Source organism: Ursus americanus, chromosome X, assembly GCF_024610735.1.
Source record: "Ursus americanus isolate L20-20 chromosome X, mUrsAme1.1.p, whole genome shotgun sequence".
Lineage (NCBI taxonomy): Eukaryota > Metazoa > Chordata > Mammalia > Carnivora > Ursidae > Ursus > Ursus americanus.
This window is the reverse complement of record NC_142164.1, coordinates 82,536,122-82,558,964: the sequence shown is the minus strand read 5'-3', so window position 1 is coordinate 82,558,964 and position 22,843 is coordinate 82,536,122. Positions and strand designations below refer to the sequence as shown.

The 22,843-nt window shown below is 39.5% G+C and overlaps 1 protein-coding gene across 1 annotated transcript in view; it reads left to right on the top strand.

Annotated features, from left to right (window-relative positions):
• ZNF81 (zinc finger protein 81) overlaps positions 1–22,155 on the top strand; it is a 98,089-nt gene extending 75,934 nt beyond the window's left edge. Inside the window, exons 3-4 of the mRNA XM_045790878.2 lie at positions 4,227–4,322; positions 19,587–22,155. Of these exons, the coding sequence (XP_045646834.2) occupies positions 4,227–4,322; positions 19,587–21,283 (1,793 nt within the window). The 3' untranslated portion in view covers positions 21,284–22,155. The remainder of the gene's footprint in view (positions 1–4,226; positions 4,323–19,586) is intronic.
• The last annotated feature ends 688 nt before the right edge of the window (positions 22,156–22,843 follow it).

Here is a 22,843-nt window from a genome sequence, read left to right as displayed (position 1 = left end):
CTCCCTGCACAGTCACCCTGATAAAGGGCTATAAATCCCTGTAGGGAAGAGAAAGATTAGCGGTATACATTTTGATGGTGTAGTGGGGTCCTCTCTCAGGGGACCCGGGCTCTCCTTCGTTCAAAGGATTCTGGGTCTGTAAACTGGCTCAAGTCTGAAATTGATTGAAGAGCTGAGACTGTTTTTATGTTTCACGTTAGACTTGTGTTCACTTGACCTAGAACTCTTCTCTTAATGCAGATCAAGTAAGAATTTAATAGACAGCTCATCTCTTTCTTTTCTAGGGGCACCATAATCAACTGGCCAACACCATGGGTCTCTGCGGGTCAGACTCTTCTGATCACTGCTTTGACCCTGCTGTACATTATAGTAACCACGTACACCTTGCGTTTAGCAATTCAGTGCCCCCATTTGGCCCCGTCACCCCAGGACCCAACTACTCCCATGGCATTGGGGTTTCCCAATTTGAGTCCTACAGAGAAGAGCAATCACAGAGCTCTTCAAGAATACTGCCCCCCCCCCTCACAAATTGCTATGTCCTGAAAGAAACCCCTAACTTCCCAGTCATGGTGACAGGTGTGTCCTCTGGACCCTGCCAGTGTGGGAGAGCATGTCTTACATGATAAATCCACTTGCACATGCCAATCTCCCGAAGACCTTGGATGCCTTTCTCTGTAGTATAGAGAGATCTTCCAAAGCACTCTCCATTTCAATTGCATTTGGTACAAGCCACATTTTCATCCATGTTTCAGCCAGCCAAACAAAATGTTCGAGCCCTTTCTAACCCTTGCTGCTTAGTGTGCACACATCAACACATTTGGCCTGATCGATCCAACTTTATGTCTTTTCCATTATCCCATACTCTTAAATATCCATTTGCACCCAGCTTTCCCAGCTTTCTGTCTGTATAAATTGGACAAATAATACAGATCTCTTGCACCTCCTCCTGGATTACAGTATACCTCCCCCTTTGGGCCCTGATGAGACTTGAGTCTAGTTCTAGGTCGAGAAGCAAATAAGGGTGGTGGGGGTAGGTCGTGAGAGAAATCAGCAGTATCTTGCAAGGCAAGTACCTCAGGGGAGACCGTTGCGGGATTCTCAGGCAAAGTAGGGTTAGTCTTCGCAGACAGGGCTAGAGGGCTGCTTCTGCTCGGAAAGGAGACTCATCAGAACTTAGAAGTTCAGTGTCCTCATATATGTCCGTTCCAATTTTCTGGATTCCTTTCAGTCAGTCCCCTTACCTTAATAGCAGACACCCTGTAAGGTTGGGAATTCTATCTGTGTTGTAACGTAGCCACTCCCAGGATGAGACTCTGGGTTTGGTTTTCAGCAATATCAGCTCTGGGGCTACAGAAGTTAGGGGTTTCTTTCAGGACAGACATAGCAATTTTCGGGTCATTTATGCAGCGCTTGAGCTGGGAAATCAAATCCCTGAGTCCATCCTTTTCCCTCCCGCTTTGTCCAGCACAATTAGGAGCCAGCTGGCAATCTTATACTTGTAAGTTTCACAAAAATTTCTAAGGTGTCAAATACAAGGTCACCCAGAACCATGCCTCTCACAAGCATTTGATGAGAAGTATCCAGCGGTGATATTTCGTGTAGCTCTTTTGCCACATCACCCCGTGGACCGTGTGCTCTTTACTACTGGAAATAGAGTCGTTGGTGCCTTCACATCTAATCGGAGTAGGGAACCAATTCTAGAAACCCCTATAACCCGTTCAGAAAAGTCATTCTTAGTATTCTGTTCCTCTAGCACCACTCTCAAAATCTGTATTATGCTTCTCCAGAGAAATGGAATCAATAAGATATGGGTGTGTGTTTATATATATATACACACATACATACAGAGTACACACACACACACACACACACACACTCTATAAATACCTACATACCTACCTATATAGAGAAAGAGAGACAGGGAGAATGAATACATGTACACAGAGTCCGGGGAAGAGATTTATTTAAGGAACTGGCTCGCCTGATTGCAGGGACCGACAAGTCTGAAATTTATAGGGCAGGCCTGCAGGCTGGAAATTCGAGTGAGGTCATGTTGTAATCCGAAATCCGCAGTGCAGGCCAGTAGACTGCACACTGAGACAGTGTCTGTGTTGCAGTCTTAAGATAGAACTCCTTCTTTCACTAACCATTCCTTGTTTTCTTTGCCCACAGCAAACCCCTCAACAGATTGTGGTTCTTTACCTGGTGGGGTGACCCAAAACTTCATTCTTTTTTTTAAAGATTTTACTTATTTATTTGAGAGAGAGCGCGCATGCAAGAGGGTAGGACAGGCAGAGGGAGAGGGAGAAGCAGGCTCCCCGCTGACCAGGGTATCCGACTCAGGACTCTATCCCAGGACCCTGAGATCATGACCTGAGCCAAAGACAGGCACTTAACTGACTGAGCCACCCAGGTGCCCCCCAGAATTTCATTCTTAAAGGATCTGGGCCATTAGTAGTCCTGCCTGAATTGGATTGTTGTAGTTCCTGTTGACTTTCATGACAGGGCATGGTAGTACTAAGAAATGCCCTAAGGGATTACATGTATTCCAGACACTCTTCCTTATTTCCATTGTGGGGTAGCAGTCCAGTTTCCCCTGAGTAGTCAGGATGAGTCACCCCAGCCAGCACAGTAACTCCCTTCTTTGCCTTTTGATTCAGAGACACGAGGAGCCCAAAGTGTCCATTTAACAGACTTAACTTCCAGTTCAGTGGAATCACTACTGTGTCTCCTGGCAGAAGCATTCTTCCCTTAAGAACTAAGACAGAGAACAGCAGAGTGAAAGGGGCACAGAAACAGGAAGCAAATATTTTGCTAGCGGACCAGTAGAGGTAGTCGTGAATTGTGCCACTCCTGGCCCCGGGCCAGCAGGGTGGGGCCACCACCCGGGTAGGCTTGGAGAACAGAACGTTGAGCCGATAAGAATCACTCTCAAGCCTTAAAATCTAATGGGCTTTGTCTTGCTAGGTTTTGGACTTTCTTGGGATCTGTGATCCCTTTTTTCATTCCACTCTCTCCCTTTTGAAATGGAAGTGTCTGTCCTATGCCTGTCCTACCATTGCATTTTGGAAGTAGGTAACTTGTCTGCTTTCACAGGTTTGTGTGGAGAGAAGCTGCCCTGAGATGACTCATACTCACGTCACACCCATAACCAATTCGGGTGATTTAGGTGATAAGATTTGCGACTTAGAGTTGATGTTCAGATAGATTTTGAATTTAAGATTTGATGCTGGAATGATTAAGACTTGGGGATATTGGGATGCAGATGGTTTATTTAGCACATAGGAAGGACATGAATTTGGTGGCAGGGGTGCCAGAGGGTAGATGTTTAGTGGGTTGAATTGTGTGTCCCCCTGAAAAAAAACATACGTGGAAATCTGAACCCCCAGTACCTCAGAATGTGACCTTATTTGGACATAGTGTCTTTACAGAGGTAATCAAGTTAAAATGAGTTCATTGGAGTGGGCCCTAATCTAATATGACTGGGGTCCTTATAAAAAAAGGGAAATTTGGGCATAGAAATAGACACATTATGGGGATGCCTGGGTGGCTTAGTTGGTTAAGTGAACGCCTTTGGCTCAGGTCATGATCCCAGGGTCCTGGGGTTGAGCCCTGTGTTGGGCTCTCTGCTCAGCAGGGAGTCTGCTCTTCCCTCTCCTTCTGCCCCTCTCCCCAGCTTGTGCTGTTTCTCAAATAAATAAATAAAATCTTTATTTAAAAAAAGGAAAAAAATAGACACATATAGAGGGAAGACGATGTGAAGACACTCAGGGAGAAGATGGCCATTTGACTGGAGTGATGCATTTACAAGCTAAAGAGACACCAAAGATAGCTGGCAAACAAGCTAGAAGACTCAAAGGATTCTCCCTTGTATCTGCCAGAGAGAGCATGGCCCTGCTAGCACTTTGATTTCAGACTTGAGGCTCCAGAAGCCCGAGACAATACTTCCCACTGTTTTGAGCCACCCAGGTTTTGGTACTGTGTTACAGCAGCCCTAGGAAATGAACACAGAGCCTCCATGAGAGTATTTCCATTCTCAGCTGCTGAGTACTCTGAGCCATCTGAAGTGTGTGCTGGTGGTGTCCTTGGTTGGCCTGAGATCCTTCAGTCCATTCACCTCTGTGATGATTATTCTTTTCCCAATGAAATGTGGTTACTTTAAAAAAAAACAAAAAACAAGTGGAAAGCAATTAACTGGACCCAATTCTCTCATGTCCTGTTAACAGGGTATGAAGTTCCCAAACCAGAGATCATCTTCAAGTTGGAACAAGGAGAGGAACCATGGATTTTGGAGAGAAAAACCCCACATCAGAGCTGTTCAGGTGAGTGAGTGAGATCCAGGCAGATGGGGGACGTGGAAATGCTTTTCTTTTCCTAAGAGGCCTATGCCTTGAAAATGCTATTTATTGCTACCTTCTTGAAGGATCTTAACTTTGGAAACTGCTTGAGAAGAGAGAACATTGGCCTCTTAGGTACCAGCTGTTCTAACACTTGACTGTCTTTTTTGCCTGGCTTTCCTCCGGGAGAATTGCTGTAATTCCTACACTCAGGATCATATGCCAGGCTTCCTCCCTATAAATCTTGCTTCTTTGGATGTTCTCTCCTTCCATCACGTTTTTATCCTTCATTCCTTAAGCCCCACCCCCAGGGCCTGAGATTCTTACAGTATATACTGTCAGGTTTTAATGGGTTTGCCTTCTTTGAAAACTGGTTGGTTGCCCCACTCCTGTTCTTCTGAGGACCTTTTCACTTTCTTCCTCCTCATTTTCTTCCTCTCAACTCTAAAATACCAAGAAACTCATGTAGAACCAGCCTCACTTCCTCTTCTCTTTTCAGGTTCCTCACTTCTCTCTGCTTCCCCTGCCGCCATGCCTCTCTCCTATCTGCTGAACTTGGGATCACCGTCACTTAACATTTTTATCTTTTAAATAAATCAACTATATTAAGATATAATTTACATACAGTAAAATGTATCCATTTGAAGTGCCCTGTTTGATGAAAGTCCACACTGGTGTAACCACCACCCCAATCGTGATATGGGGAACATTCCTTCTCACAAAAATGAGCCTCCATGCCCCTTGTAGTCAGTAGGCACCACCACTTCGGCCCCAGGCAAACCATTGACAGGCTTTCTGTCACTGTAGATTAGATTTGTCTTTATTAGGGTTTCATGTGGGTGGAATCCTGTCTATACCCTTTTGGGTTTGGCTTCATTTGTTCAGCATCATGATTCTGTGATTCATGTTACTGAGTATATTGCTAGTTTATTCCTTTTAAATGCTGAAGACTATTCCATGATTGAATAGACGGCAATTTGTGTATCCACATACCTGTTGATGACAGGTGGTTGTTATTTGGTTATTATGAGTACAGCTGTAGTGAACATTCTGGCATGTCTTTGTGTGTGTAAATACCTAGGAGTGGTGTTGGTGGGTCATCTAATTGTGTAAGTGTATGCTTGCCTTTATAAGAAATTGCCAAACTATCTTCCAAAGCGGCTGTGTGATTTTATACTTACAGCAGCAATACACAAGAATTTATTGCTCCACAGCCTTGCTAACAACACCTGTTACCATCAATCTCTTTAATTTTTGCTATTATAGTGGATGTGTAATGGTTTCTCATTATGATTTTAAGTTGCATTCCTCTGATGAGTAATGATAAGTATCGTTTCGTGTGCTTATTGACCATTCGTACATTTTTGTTTGAAGTGTCTGTTCAGATATCTTCCCGTTTTTTAATTGGGTTGTTTGCTTTCTTAATGGGTTTTCAGAGTTGTTTATATTTGCTGGATATAACTCCTATGCCAGATATATACATTGCCGACATTTTGTTCCAATTGGTGGCTTTCACTTTTCTCTTCTTACTGGTGCCTATCAAAGAGTAAACATTTTGATTTTGATGGAGTCTAATTTATCATCTTTTAAAATTTTCTAGTGCTTCTGTGATCTGTTTAAGAAATCTTTGCCTGCCACAAAGTCACAAAGATTTTCTCCTATTTTGTTCCATAAGTTTTAGCATTTTAGCTTTCTCAGTTTAGACCTACAGTCCGTTTTGTATGTTCGATGTAAGGACCCCGTCTTCATTTTTATCAGTACAATACCCACTTGTGCCAGAACCATTGGCTGAAGAGGCTTCTTTTCCAAACTATTGCACTTCCCAGTCGTGTTTATCAAAATCAATTGACTTTATATAGTGAACCTATTTCTGGACTCTTTATTCTGCTCCATTGATCTATATGCCTTTCCGCTTTAAAATGTAGGTTTTAATATTAGTCAGGCGTGGTGAGGCCAACAGATCCAGAGATGACTGCCATTAAAAAGAGTTTGTAATTCACAGTTCCCGAGAGGAGGAGACATGCCATACCATGCAAGGCCACACCAGGGAACACTAGGGTCAGTCAGGAGGCCACAGTTTTAGGGGAAAGCACGGATAAGAGCCTTTATTGTTATTTTCATGGGGAAGAATGGGTGAAGCGGAGTGAGCAGGCAGGGGAGGTTCAGGATTGGCTAGTTCTGAGTAATCTCAGTGGGGCTCCAGGGGTATAGGGACTGTCTCTAGGTACCTGGTACCTGGCACTGAGGTGATGAGACCAGGATAGTGGCTCAGCCTGTGAGAGCTTAACAAAGGAGGAGAGTTGGTGGAGGTGGGCTCTGGATTGGTTGGTTTGCATATAAAAGGTGTGCTTACAGGGAACGCATTTGCTATCCCTAGGAATTAACTAGCACTGAGGAAGGCACCACATGGCCAAGCATCAACAATACAGAAAATAAGATAAAGAAGATGTGATTATGTATAAAATGGCATATTCTTCAGCCATAAAAAAGAACAAAACCTTGCCATTGACAACAACATGGATGGAGCTAGAGAGTATAATGCTAAGGGAAATAAGTCAGCCAGAGAAAGACAGATACCGTATGATTTCACTCCCATGTGGAGTTTAAGAAACAAAACAAATGAACAAAGGGGAAAAAGAGAGAGAGAGAGACAAAACAAAAAACAGACTTTGAACTATAGAGAACAAACTGATGGTTGCCAGAGGGGAGGTGGGGGGATGGGTGAAATAGGTGATGGGGATTAAGAGCACCCTTACCATGATGAGCGCTGAGTAACGTATAGAATTGTGGAATCACTCTGTTGTACACCTGAAACGAATATAACACTGTATGTTAACTATACCGGAATTAAAATTAAAAACTTGAAAAAAATACAGAAAATATAGTTACTATGTATACTGTTCTTTTGGCAAACCCATATTTTCTTTATTACTGTAGCTTTTATAATGAGTCTTGGAATCAGGTAGGATAAGTTCTCCAACTTTGCCTTTTTAAAAATTACTTTGGCTCTCCTAGGTCATTTGCATTTCCATATAAATTTTATAATCAGTTTGCACTTTTTTTTTTTTTTGAAAAAGCCTGCTGGGCTTTTGTTTGGAGTTGAGTTCGCTCTACAGATCAATGTTAGGAGAATTGATATTTTCACAATATTGAGTCTTCCAATCTGCGAGCATGGCATATTTTCTGCATTTATTTATTTATTTTAAAGGATTTTTTTAAATTTATTTGAGAGAGAGCACAAGAGCAAGAGAGATTGAGAGAACGAGTGGGGGGTAGGCAGAGGGAGAAGCAGACTCCTGGCAGAGCAGGGAGCCCGACATGGGACTCAATTCCAGGACCCTGGGATCATGACCTGAGCTGAAGGCAGACGCTTAACTGACTGAGCCACCCAGGGGCCCTTCTGCATTTATTTAAATGTTTGATTTCTGTCAGCAGTGTTTTATAGTTTTCAGCGTAGAAGGCTGCATCCTTAATTAAATTTATCCCTAAGTATTTGATACTTTTCGACAGTATTGTAAATGACGATTTTTAAAATTTATTACGGATTGTTCATTGCTAGTATAAGTTGCTCATGATTGAGTTTTGTACATTGACTTTGTGTCCTGAAGCATTCCTACATCCACCTATTAGCTTTCTTGTAGGTTCCTTGAGGTTTTTCGTGTAAGTAATCATTAGCACTTTAGAGACACTTTTACTTTTTCCTTTCTAGTTTCATACTTTTTTTTTTTTTAAGATTTTATTTATTTATTTAACAGAGAGAGAGACAGCCAGCGAGAGAGGGAACACAAGCAGGGGGAGTGGGAGAGGAAGAAGCAGGCTCCCAGCGGAGGAGCCTGATGTGGGGCTCGATCCCAGAACGCCGGGATCACGCCCTGAGCCGAAGGCAGACGCTTAAGGACTGCGCCACCCAGGCGCCCCTAGTTTCATACTTTTTTAAAATTTCTTTTCCTTCTCTGATTTCACTAACCCCTTCAGTTTGATGCTGAATAGAAGTGGTGAGTGTGAGCATGCTTGCCTCGTTCCTGATATTAGGGATAAAAAAATGCATACCATTATGCATGATGTTTTTTGAAGCTGCCCTTTATCGGGGTATAGAAGTTTTTTTTTAATCCTAGCTTGTTGAAGAGTTGTTTTTGGTTTTGTTTTTTTTAATCATGGTTACGTGTTGAATTTTCTCAAATCCTTTTTCTTCATCTTATTAGAGGAATCATATGAGTTGTTGCTTTATTTGGTTAATATGTGAGTTTGTTGAATTTCAAATGTTAAATTAACCTTGTATTTCTAAGATAAATACTAGTTGATTATGATATATAACCCTTATTATAAATTGTTGGATTATATTTACTGGTATTTTGTTTTAAAGTATTTGCATTTTTTATGAGTCATATTGATTGTAGTTTTCTTTTTCTGCAATGTCCTCGTCAGGTTTTGGTATTAGGGTTATGCTGCCCACATAAATGAGTTGTGAAGTGTTCCCTTTTCTATTTTCTGAAATAGTTCGTGTAAAATTGTTATTTCTTCTTTTACTGTTTCATGGAATTCACCAGTGAAACCATCTGGGCCTGGGATTTTCTTGATGGGAAAGTTGTTTTTTGTTTTTTAGACAGAGATAGTGAGAGAGAGAGAGGACATGAGCAGGGTAAGGGGCAAAGGGAGAAACAGACTCCCTGCTGAGTAGGGAGCCAGATACGGTGCTCGATCCCAGGACTCCAGGATCATGAACTGAGCCAAAGGCAGACACTTAACTGACTGAGCCATCAGGCTCCCTGGGAAAGTTAATAACAAATTCAATTTCTGTCATAGACATAGGGTTATTGAGATTTTCTCTTTCATCTTTTGTCAGACATAGTAAGTTGTATTTTTCAAGGAACTTGTCTATGTACTTTATGTTGTCTAATTTAAATCATACTCTGCATGATTTCTGTGTATGGTCTATCTAGGGGAATAATCCATGTGTCTCTGAAAAGAATGTATATTCAGCTGTTGGTGGGTGTTGTGTTCTCTAGCGTATAAATCAAGTTGGTTTCATGTTGAAATCTGTTGCTTTACTGAATTGTATTTGACTAGTTCAATCAATTATTTGTAATTTTAGGGGATAAAAACTGACAAAGATATTTTAAAGTTTTTACGGAGAGGAAAAGGCCCTAGAATAGCCAACATAGTCTTGAAAAGAAGGAAAAGTGTTAAGATTTATTATAAAGCTACAACAATCCAGATAGTGTGGTTTTGATGTAAGTACAAACAGATATATAAATGGAATAGAAGAGGGGCGCCTGGGTGGCACAGCGGTTAAGCGCCTGCCTTCGGCTCAGGGCGTGATCCCAGCGTTATGGGATCGAGCCCCACATCAGGCTCCTCTGCTGGGAGCCTGCTTCTTCCTCTCCCACTCCCCCTGCTTGTGTTCCCTCTCTCGCTGGCTGTCTCTATCTCTGTCAAATAAATAAATAAAATATTTAAAAAAAAAATGGAATAGAAGAGAGAGTCCAAAAATAGGCCCACACATATATGGACAACTGAGTTTTGACAAAGGTACAAATACAATTCAGTGGGGGAAAGGAATTTTGTTTTTGAACAAATCGTGTTGGAACAAATGGGTATCGGTACTGGAGGAAAAATACCCTTGACCCACACCTCACACCATATATAAAAATACCTTGAGTTTAATATGATTGAGATGTTTCTATTAGACCAACCCATCTAACAGATATAAACTGTTAACTATGAAAAATACACTTTAAAAACTGCTGAAAGACAAATGCCATATCATTTCACTCATATGTGGAAGTCAAGAAACAAAACAGATAAACATATGGAAAGGGGAAAAAAAGAGAGTGAAGCAAACCATAAGAGACTTTTAATGATAGAGAACAAGCTGAGGGTTGACGGGGGGGGGGGGGGGGGGGGGGAGGTGTGTGGGGGATGGGTAAATGGGTGATGGGTATCAAGGAGGGCACTTGTTAGGATGAGCCCTGGGTGTTGTATGTAAGTGATTGATCACTAAATTCTGCTTCTGAAACCAATATTGCACTGTATGTTAACTACCTAGAATGTAAACATTTGGGGAAAAAAAACTACTGAAGACACTGGATAGTGACCAAAGGGAACATTTTTCTGGGTCATCTTTTATTGAGTAATTTTGGATTGTTATCCCAGATATTATCAGGGTTATGTTACAGTAACACCATTTTCTGTTACATTCTTACGTGTTTTTGTCATAGTAGGCAGTTATCTAGGTTAGACTCAAACTGGAGATGCTGTCTCACCTATGGTGAGTAACAACTTAGATAGATCTCTGTTCAGACTTGTTCTAACTTCTAACTCCTCTTCAAAATCTGCCTGCTTCTGTTCACTCTACCAGTACATGTTTTGTTTTGTTTTTCTAGAGAATATAGTTACTGTCTGTAGAAGGATTTTTTTAGGAGCTTACTTCTCCATACTAGACGTGGAACTCTTACAATTAATTCTTGTACATCGATCCTGTATTCTGAGACCTTGCTAAATTCACTTATTAATTCTAGTGAGTATTTTTGTAAATTCCTTAAATTTTTTTGGCATCAATTACCATGTCTTTTTATCATTTCCTTTTTAGTCGGCATGCCCTTTATTTTTATTTTACCTTGAGGGCAAAAGCTTTCAGTCTTCCAGCATTGAGTATATTAGCTGTGGTTTTCCTTAGATGTCCTTTATTAATTTGTGGCAGTTTCTTTCTATTCCTAGTTTGATGAAGGTCTTTAACATGAATGGGTATTAGATTTTCCAGATGCTTTTTTTGCATTTATTGGGACGAACGTTTTATTCTACTGATAACGGTGAATTTCAGATTTTCAGATGTTAAACTGACTTTGCCTCCTTACTGGGATAAACCTTACTCGATCATGATTATTATATTTTTTTATGTATTTCTTGAATCAGTTTGCTAATAATTGGTAAGGATTTTTAACAGTATGTTTAAATGAGGTATTAGTCTTCAGTTTTGGGAGATACTTTGCATATAGTATCTTAGTATCATGTTAATGCTAGCCTCATAAAATGAGCTGGGAAATTTCATGCCCACTCTATCTTCTGAAAGAGTTTGTGTAAAATTGCTATATTTGCTAGGATTTTTAAATATTCACTCCTCTGTTTTGTGATTTTTACATAAGATTGCTTTAAATTTTATAATTTTTCTTTAAATATGTGATAAAATATATCAGTGAACTCATATGGGTCTGAAGTTCTCCTTGTGGGATTACCTTTAATTTCAAATTCAGTGTCTTTAATAGATACGGAAATATTCAGATTTTCAATTTCTTCTTGTTTTGATTTCTTTGAGTTTGTACATTTTATCTATGTTATCAAAGTTTTGGCATGTGGTTGTTTCATAATATTCCTCATCATTGTTTTAATGTCTGTTGTATCTTCCACAATGTACCCTCTTTCCCTGCAATTGATAACACTTCAGTTCAACAGGAATATATTAAAAATCTATATTTTTATGCACTTAATAATGTAGCTTCAAAATATATAAAGTAAATATTGAAAGTGCTAAAAGAAGAGATAGACAAAATGCATAATCATAGTTGCAGATTTTAACATACCTATCTCTGTAATTGATTTTTGTCTGTTTACAGACAAAAGAATCTCTAAAGATAGAGAGGATTTGAGGGGCGCCTGGATGGCTCGGTCACTTGAGCATCCAACTCTTGATTCCGGCTCAGGTCATGGTCTTAAGGTCGTGGGATCAAGCCCCACGTTGGGCTCTGCACTCAATGGGGAGTCTGCTTGAGAGTCTCTCTCTCCCTCTGCCCCTCCTCCTCCCATGCTTGCTCTCTCTCTGTGTCTCTCTAAAATAAAGAAATCTTTCAAAAACGATAGAAGATTTGAACACGATAAACCAATGTAACCTAATTGGCATACCATCGGTCCCAACATCCCTCAACTGTAGAATATACATCTCTTTCGAGTGCATATGGCACACTGAGCAAAATAGACCCGATTTTAGGGTAAAAGGCTAATTGCAACAGATTTCAAAGGATTGAAATAATATGCTAAATGTTCTGTAATTACTGTTGAAATAAATTAAAACTGAACAGAAAGACAACCAGAAAATATCCAAATGTTTGGAAAGTAAGCAACACACATGCAAATATCCCGTAAGTCAAAGAAGAAACCACAATGGAACTAGAAGATGTTTTGAGCAGAATGATAATGAAAATATGGCACATTAGAACTTGTGGGATGAAGCTGAAGCACCACTCAGCTTGAAATGTATTGCTTTATACATATCTACCAGAAAATTAGAAAGTTTAAAAAGTAGTGATCTAAGTTTGCAACTCAGGACATAAAATAATGAAAACTAACAAAGCCAAAAGTTGGTTCTTTGAAAAGATTAATACAATTGATAAATCTCTAACAAGACCAATCAAGAAAAAGAGAAAACACAGATTATTAATGCCATGAAAGAAAAAGAAACATCATTATAAATCCTACAGATATTAAAAGGATATTAAAAAGATATTACCAACTGTATGCCAATAAATTTGGTAATTGAGATTAAATGGACACAGTCCTAAAAAACACGAATTACAAGAAATATCATGAAAAGAAAGAAAAAAATCCTAGTAGTCTTTTTATCTATTGAAAATATTAATTTATGGGGCACCTGGGTGGCTCAGTTGGTTGAGCGTCTGCCTTTGGCTCATGGCGTGATCCAGCATCCTGGGACGGAAACCCACATCAGGCTCCCTACTCAGCGAGGAGCCTGCTTCTCTCTCTCCCTCTGCCACACCCCTGCTTGTGCTCTCTCACTCTCAAATAAATAAATAAAATCTTTTTTTTTTAAAGAAAATATTAATTTATAATTTAAAATCTTTCTGCAGGGGTGCCTGGGTGGCTCAGTCAGTTAAGTGTCCAACTCTTGGTTTCCACAGGTCATGATCTCAGGGTCAAGGGATCAAGCCCCATGTCAGGCTCTGCACTCAGTGCAGAGTCTGTTTGAGATTCTCTTTCTCTCTCTCTCTGCCTCTGCACCTCCCCCTGTGCGTACACACACTCTCTCTCTCTCATAATCATATAAATAAAATCTTTAAAATAAAATAAAATAAAATCTTTCTACAAACAAGCTTCCAGCCTACATGGCTTCATTGGTGAATTCTTCCTGTTATTTAAAGAAGGAATAATACCAATATTATTCAAGTTCTTTTGGAGACAAAAAGAGAGAGAGAACGCTTCCCGTCTCATTTGATAGTAAGTGGAACTGTATTCGAATGAAGAATTACACTTCTTCAAAAGATATTAAGAAAGTGAATAGGAAGCCAGAAACTGGGAGAAGATAATTACAATACATAGATTGGATAAATGACTTATATTCGGAATATATAAAGAACTCTTAGAAATCAAAAAAAGAGAAAGGCAGACAACCCAGTAGTAAAAAAAATGGGTAAGAGACATGAACAGACACTTTTAAGTAAATGGTCATTATGTATATGAAAAGGTGCTATACATCACTACTTATCCGGGAAATGAAACTTAAACCACAATGGGACAACCCTACACAGATACATACACACAAAAGAATGGATGCAGTTAGAAAGACTTACAATATCAAGTGTTAATGAGTATTTGTAGCAACTGGAATTTACATACATTGATGGTAGGAATAGAAATACTTTCAACCACTTTGGGAAACAGGCAGTACCTACTGATGCTAAATGTACAGCTATCCTGTATCCCAGCAGTGCCACTCGTAGGCATTTACTTAAGAGAAATGAATATGTCCACTAAAAGAAATGTACAGAATGTTCATATCAGCATTAGCATAATTGCCCAAAACACGAAACACCCCAAGTGTCCATCAACAGGAGAATGGGTGAATGTTGTGCTGTTTTCTTACAATATGATAATACACAGCAATGAAAAAGAAAGAGCTACTGACACACACAAGAACTTGGATGAATCTCAAAAAATTTATTGAACAGAAAAGCCACGTATGCAGATACATGCTATATATATATATATAGCTCAACTTATGTGAAGTTCAAGGACAAGCAAAACTAATCTATAGTGATAAATGATTAGTGGTCTATGATCAGAGTGGTGGTTATCTCTGAGAGTCAGTGATTGACTAGGAAGAGCTGCAGGGGAACTTTCTGGGACAATTAAAATGTTTTATATTTTCATCTAGATGGTGGTTACATGGGTAACTGGGGGTATATACATACAGAAAATTCATTGAGCTCTACAGTTAAGATCTGCATTTTACTATGTAGAAATTATACCTCAATTTTTAAAAAACAAAGAATTTCCTATACACGTCATCTTATGAGCCTATGAGATTATTCCTTGGGGATATTTTTATAGAAATGATATTACTTGATCATTGGGATATACATGCAGTACACAAGTATGCCCATTTCATTACATCTATGGCAACACTTGGTATTATCCGTATTTCTTATTTTGTGGCCCATCTAATGATTGTTTCTTGCTCTTTCTTTTTTTAAAAAAGATTTTATTTATTTATTTGAGAGAGTGTGAGAGAGAGAGCATGAAAGAGAGAGCATAAAAGAGAGAGCACGAGTGGGGGGCAGAGGGCAAAGGGAGAAGCAGACTCCCTGCTGAGTGGGGATCCCAGGACCCGGAGATCCTGACCTGAGCTGAAGGCAGACCCTTAACTGACTGAACCACCCAGGCGCCCTATTTCTTGCTCTTTCTAATATCAGTTATCCGTTTGGGTTTCCCCTTCTGTGAATTGCTTGTTCCTATTATTTTATCTTTTCTTTTTTTTTTTAAAGATTTTATTTATTTACTTGACAGAGAGATAGAGACCGCCAGCGAGAGAGGGAACACAGCAGGGGAGTGGGAGAGGAAGAAGCAGGCTCCCAGCGGAGGAGCTTGATGTGGGGCTCGATCCCAGATCACCGGGATCACGCCCTGAGCCGAAGGCAGACGCTTAACAACTGTGCTACCCAGGCGCCCCTATTTTATCTTTTCTAACTAGTTTTTTCTCTCCTTGATTTGCATCTAATTTGCTCATTTCCTTTTCCATAGAGGCTTTACCCCCACTGAGATACCCCTGGTTATGGGTGTTATTTACCATCTTCTGGATATTTGTTCCTATAGTAATTAACTCAAAAGAATCTTCCATTCTGGACACTTAAGCTTTTTATTTGTATTCTGATGACTTCTATATTGACACCACTGGTTGCTATATTATAACTGGGTTCTGGTACCACATTTACCTGCATATTAGACAATTCCCATAGAATATTCTACTTTATTCATCCTTACTTAGTATGTGGAGAATTGGCATCATCATTGCCCAAATCAGGAATCTTCATGTTATAAATTTTGTCAGATTCTGCTCTTTCTTGTTTCTTCCCTCTTAATTATCTTCTCTTACTAACTTTTATACTCTGTGATTCCTATTTTTTTTTAAGAATACTATTCAGATATACTCTCAGCTTGACTCCTAGTAGCATCACCCAAAAGCAGATCTATATTTTCTTGTGCTTGGATTATTCTGTTCCTAATGAGATTTGCAGATTCTATTCTTGTGTCTAGTTCATCCTAAATGCTCCTGATAGATTTCGTTACCTGAAACATTGCATTTATCTTTGTCATTGGCTTTATGAAGTAAACTTACAATTGTTCCATATTATATAACACATGGCCAGTGTGGCCCATGTATTTCCAGTTCAAGTTGTATCCATACAGTTCCTTAATTCGTGAGCCTCTCCACTTTTCACCTCGTCTTTAATGTGTACCATAGATGAAGTTCGTCTCTGCATCTAGGATCTTTATTATCTTGTATTCTGCCTATCTAGGTAATAGACACTTTCATTTTGTTTCATTTCAGGTTATCATCTATTCCATGAAATGGCAAATTCATTGCCCTTCTCCATTTCAGGGACTTTCAAAAATTACTAGGGGCTGATGCTTCTTTTTTAAAAGTCCCCGAAAATCAGAGCCTCTATCCTATTTTCAGTATTTGAACACTAAGCATGAAGGAGATACTTACCAAGATTAACTCATCGAATTTGTGGGGGATAAGAATATAAGAGGATTTTGCTAAATTTCAGAGGGATTTTTAAAAACTCTACTGAGAGGTTTCAGTAGAACATAGATTGTAATTGGAAAGTGAAGATGGTGGCATCAAATAATAAAAATTTACTGCTTGTGCATTGTGTTTCTATTATGATAGAAATCTATTAAAATGATTAGCAAAATGAATAGCACAGAAGGTGTCTGCTTTTGAAATTTAGGGAAAAAAGTCTTATTAGCAATATGATCAGATTAATTTTCAAAGTAAAAGGTTCAAACTGCTTAATGAATCATCTATGTTTTTAAATGGCACAAAAGAAAATGCTAAGAAGGCTAAATGGAGGAAGAGGGCATGAATGTGTCTCTTGATTCGAGAATAAACGGGACTTTTGGAGGCATTTTTGTGAGTGGCAAATAGCCTGCAGGTTTGCACACACAGCTCTTACCTAGACTGTTGACTCTCCATTTTTGTACTGTTCACTGAATCTGTGGCTCAGGAAACGTGTAGAGAAGCTTATTATTGCAGGAACAGATTTTTTTACAATGAAAATGGGTATTGGTGATCTAAACATTGTCCAGTACAGCAGGGGTTTAGAAGTTAACTTTATTATTTATAAGTTATACTATATATATATATATATATAAAGTTAAAGTGAAAAGCAGAAGTACTTCTGAAACCCTGCCTGGGAATCCAGTGCTTAATAGCTACAGAATAAATTAAAGCCAAGTACGTAAGAATAAAAATGCAACTTAAGGGGGCGCCTGGGTGGCACAGCGGTTAAGCGTCTGCCTTTGGCTCAGGGCGTGATCCCGGCGTTCTGGGATCGAGCCCCACATCAGGCTCCTCCGCTATGAGCCTGCTTCTTCCTCTCCCACTCCCCCTGCTTGTGTTCCCTCTCTCGCTGGCTGTCTCTATCTCTGTTGAATAAATAAATAAAATCTTTTAAAAAAAATGCAACTTAAGAGTTAAGAGGCTGAGATTTTGGATGGGATATGTATGCAGAATACAGTATCAAAGTGGCCAACAGGGGAACGGGATTTGATGACTCCGAGTGTTCTCACTATCTAAAATCTCTTGCTGGGGTGCCTGGGTGGCACAGTGGGTTAAGTGTCTGTCTGGCTCAGGTCATGATCCCAGAGTTCTGGGATCAAGCCCCACTTTGGACTCCCAGCTCAGCAGGGAGACTGCTTCACCCTCTCCCTCTGCCTGCTGCTCCCCCCATTTGTACACTCGCTCTCTCTCTCTCTCTGTCAAATAAATAAGTAAATAAAATCTTTAAAAAATGAAATAAAATCTCTTGCTGATGAAATAATGTACAATTTTTCCATTTTAAAATTATCGAGAATCTGTCTCATGCATTATACTGGTAATGGAAACATCTGTGATTCCCACTCTGAAAATAGTATATTAATTATGTTAAAGCTTATTTGTAGTAATAAAGAGATTATAAGACATAGTGACTTAAATGCTAAAGATTTTACTTCTCTCTTATATGAAGTTTCTATTACCACAGGCCTTTGGAAAACCTCATTGCTCATGTTGCTTCCAGAATCCAGGTTCCTTCCATTACATAACCCCACCATCTCTTGGGTTTTTTTTTTTTTTTTTTGGTGGCATCTGTATGTTTGTATCTGTGTTATTGCCAAGTCCAGATTTTAGTAAGCAAGAAGGTAGAAGAGGGTATAGAGAAAACACGCCTACAGTCTCAATGCTCTGGCTTGAAAGTGACACCCATCATTTCCTCTCATATTCTGTTGATGAGAACATTGTCACATGGCCATACCAATTTTCAAAGGAGGCTGAGAAATGTTATATGACTGGGCAGCCATATGCCTGGCTGCTGTTCTGTTAATGCAAAAGAATGGTGAAACAGATTCCAGTGGACGGCTTTCAACCTACCACAAATAGCTTGTCTTCTCTCCGATTTCATGCTTCTTGTTAGATGTATATGTATTTTTAGGTCCAAGAAAACAATTTTACCTAGATAGAGAGTTGGAGTATAGAAATCTGTTTATTGTTTGTATAGGACAGGATGGCTATGACTACAGTATTTTTCCTATAGGCATGAGTAAATCCGTTTTCTTGGTTTTATTGAGATGCAGTTGACATGCTGCATCACTGTATAGGTTTAAGGAGTCCTGCATAATGACTTCACGTAATACATTGTGAACTGATTACCACAATAAGCATAGTTAAAATCCATCTCGTAAAGATAGCAAAAAAAAAAAAGACAAAGTGTGTTTTCCTTGTAATGAGAACTTTTCGAGTCTACTCCATTAGCACATTAAATTGGTTTTTTTTTTAAAGATTTTATTTATTTATTTGACAGAGATAGAGACAGCCAGCGAGAGAGGGAACACAAGCAGGGGGAGTGGGAGAGGAAGAAGCAGGCTCATAGCAGAGGAGCCTGATGTGGGGCTCGATCCCATAACGCCGGGATCACGCCCTGAGCCGAAGGCAGATGCTTAACCGCTGTGCCACCCAGGCGCCCCTAAATTGGTTTTTTGATCACATTGATTTAGTGTTGTTGCTAACAAGCAAAAAGGAGCAAGAGTGGTGAGGTGAAGATTTAGAATCAAAAGCTAATGTGAACTCAGACTTTGAATCATGCCATCCAAACCTAGTCTCTCCACAGATCATTTCCCTTAAAACCTTTGTCTTTTTAATCTTCAGTCCACCCTACTTTATATCCAAGCCTCCTACCAAACTAGAGCTAGACTGCTTATGTTGAACTCCAGCCTTCAACACTTAATTAACTATGTTTTAGGGCAAATTATATAAATAACCATTCTGAGCTTCTCTTTCCTTATCTACAATAGGTAGATAATAGTAGAAAATACCTCAAAGGGCTTTTGAAAGCATTAAGTGAGTAGGGGTGTGTGTGTGTGTGTGTGTGTGTGTGTGTGTATACATATACAATATATATACACACATATATATTGTGTGTATATATATATATTTCTTAGAATGTGTATGTGTGTATATATATATTATATATATATTTATAATATATATACACACATTTCTTAGAGTAATGCCTGGAACATCGTAAATGTTATGCAGGAACTTGGTGCATAATAAATGCTGTATCTCTTGTCATCATCGTGGTCATCATCATCATGTTTACTGGTTTCCCCCTGTGTTCAATTTGGATTAGCTTATGTGTACCTTTTAATCCTCTGTTATCTATTCTTTGTGTCAATTTTACTTTTTCTTTCTCTTTTTAGATGGGAGGTTTGGGATTAAGACCTCACAAAAAAGAATTTCTGGAAAAGCTTCGTTTCATAGTGAAGACACAAGGGATGATTCATTGTATTCCATTTTAGAAGAACTGTGGCAAGATTCTGAACAGATAAAAAGATATCAGGAAAAACAGAGCAAACCTCTGAGTCATGCTGCTTTCATCAATAAGAAAATACTGAATACAGAATGGGATTTTGAATATAAAGACAGTGGAAAATTTGCTCATCCAAGCGCAAATCGTATTCTTTCACCGAAAAGACCCCATAAATGTGACTCATTTGGAAAGAGTTTTAGGCATCATTTAGACATACATATTCCTAGTAAAAACAGTGCAACAAAGAACTTTGATAAGAACATCGGACATGGTCAAGTGTTTACGCAGAGCTCTTCTTATACCAACCACGAAAGTACGCATACAGGAGTGCAGTTCTGTGAAAGTAATCAGTGTGGAAAAGTCGTCAGTCTCAAGCAAGCACTCAGTCACAATCTGAAATTTCCTGTTGGGGAGAAAGCAGATATGTGTTCTGAACTCGGGAAGATCTTCACCCAAAAGTCACACCTCTTTGCACCTCAGAGAATCCACACTATGGAAAAACCTCATGAACTTAGCAAATGTGTCGATGTGTTTACACAGAAACCACTACTCAGTATATATCTGAGAGTTCACAGAGATGAAAAGCTATATATATGTACCGAATGTGGGAAGGCATTCATCCAGAATTCAGAATTAATCGTGCATAAGAAAACTCATACTAGAGAAAAACCCTATAAATGCAATGAATGTGGAAAATCATTTTTTCAGGTGTCCTCTCTACTTAGGCACCAGACAACTCACACTGGAGAAAAACTCTATGAATGCAGTGAATGTGGGAAAGGCTTCTCCCTGAACTCAGCTCTCAATGTACATCAGAAAATTCATACAGGAGAGAGACACCACAAATGCGGTGAGTGTGGGAAAGCCTTTACCCAAAAATCAACACTCAGGATGCATCAGAGAATCCACACAGGAGAGAGATCGTACATATGTACTGAATGTGGGCAGGCCTTCATCCAGAAGGCGCACTTGATTGCCCATCAGAGAATCCATACTGGAGAGAAGCCTTACGAATGCAGTGACTGTGGGAAATCTTTCCCTTCTAAGTCACAACTCCAGATGCATAAGCGAATTCACACAGGAGAGAAACCCTATATATGCACTGAATGTGGGAAGGCCTTTACCAACAGGTCAAATCTCAACACTCACCAGAAATCTCATACTGGAGAGAAGTCTTATATATGTGCTGAGTGTGGAAAGGCCTTCACTGACAGGTCAAATTTCAATAAACACCAAACAATTCACACCGGAGAGAAGCCCTATGTTTGTGCTGATTGTGGGAGGGCCTTCATCCAGAAGTCAGAGTTAATGACACATCAGAGAATTCATACTACAGAGAAGCCTTACAAATGTCCTGAGTGTGAGAAATCCTTCTCCAAGAAACCACATCTCAAAGTACATCAGCGAATTCACACAGGAGAGAAGCCATACATGTGTGCAGAATGTGGGAAGGCCTTCACTGACAGGTCAAATTTCAATAAACACCAGACAATTCATACTGGAGATAAACCCTATAAATGCAGTGACTGTGGAAAGGGCTTCACTCAGAAATCGGTCCTAAGTATGCATCGCAATATTCATACATGAAAGTCACCTTTTTCTTACAAATGAGGAAGGCTTATCACAGAAGTTAGGTCCAAGTGTGTGTTAGAAAATCCACCCAAGACAGATCCTATATGAAGACACTGCATAATAAAAAGCATTCACCAGGCTCTCTCACCTGAGATGAGAAAAATTATTCAAAAGAGACCCCCTAAGAATGCATTGAATAAAAGGGACTTTTCATATTTGCATGGCCTCGCACATCGTAGAATTCGTACTGGGAAAAATGCTGTCAGTTTGATGCATTCGGAAGAGCCTTCCTCTAGAAAGTATTATAAGGCAAAGTGTTACCAAATTCTTTGTAGATGGAGTGAGCAAAAGTATGTGACAGTCATGTTTACTGTGTTATATTAAGCAATGTAAAGTGGCAAGAAAATGAAGAGCAACAAAATACCATATTCGATGTGTAGACCTACTCTCAGTTCCGTAGGGTGTTTGTGGCAGAACACATTACACAACAGGACGAATCATTGACTTGAAATTCTTTTTGGAATTTAATATAATTGTGTCTGTCACATATCTTTCCTATTGAATCCTCGTGTGAATCCACAGTTTTAAAGTCATTATGGATTGATAGAGACACACAGCTGCAGATATAATCTCACTTGAACACATAAATATCCTATCATTCATACTTGTTTCCACGACATCATTTGTTTATCATCTTTCATTGTGGTACAATGCAAAATAGCCACAGACCTCTCCCGTCCTTTTATGCATAACCCTTTGCAATGTTACTTGTTTTTTTTCTTTTATTAAGAGGTAGAGCTCTCTCTACTCCTTGACTCTGAGCTTGGCCATGTGATTTGCTTTGGCCAATGTACATTAGCAAAGAGATTCAAGAGGCTGGAGAAAAGTTTGCCTTGAGCCTTCTCTTCTCTTGCTGCTCCCTGGAATTCTGAGACCTTCATGTGAAGAAATTCAAGAGTACTCTGCCACAGATGAGGCCTCTTAGACCAACTTAGACATGAGACTGAGACTTTCCTCAGCCTCCAGCCCCAGCCAAACTGGCCCACACCGAAAGAGCCATACTAGTTACCCCAGCCAACCTGAAGGATTACGAGATACATAACGTGATTCTTGTTTTAAGCTACTAAGTTTTGGGTAGTTTGTTGCACAGAAAATGCCAAGTAATACCTAAAAGTGTAAAATCCTGGAGGGGGGGGCATTATACAAAACATAAGACATGTGGCATTAGCTCTGGGCCTCGGTGGCAGGTGGAGACTGGAAACAATGAGGAAAACTGTTAAGAAAGGCTGGAAAAGATGGTAGCTCATGTTATTTACTAAGGAAAAGAATAGCAAAACAGTCACCATGCTCTGTGAGAAGATAGAGAACATACCAAACGAACTTGCGGAGAATGTTGGAAATACCAGTTTGCTTCTTTTTAGCTGCATATGGTAAGGTACCAAAAGAGAGAGGAACTAAAGAAATAACTGTTCCATTTATAAGCAGACTCCAGAAGAAATACAAAAAAAGCCAGGACTTGCTGGGTTGGAAAATAACTGTTTCTCACATCTCCAAGTCTCTCCAGCCATCAAAATA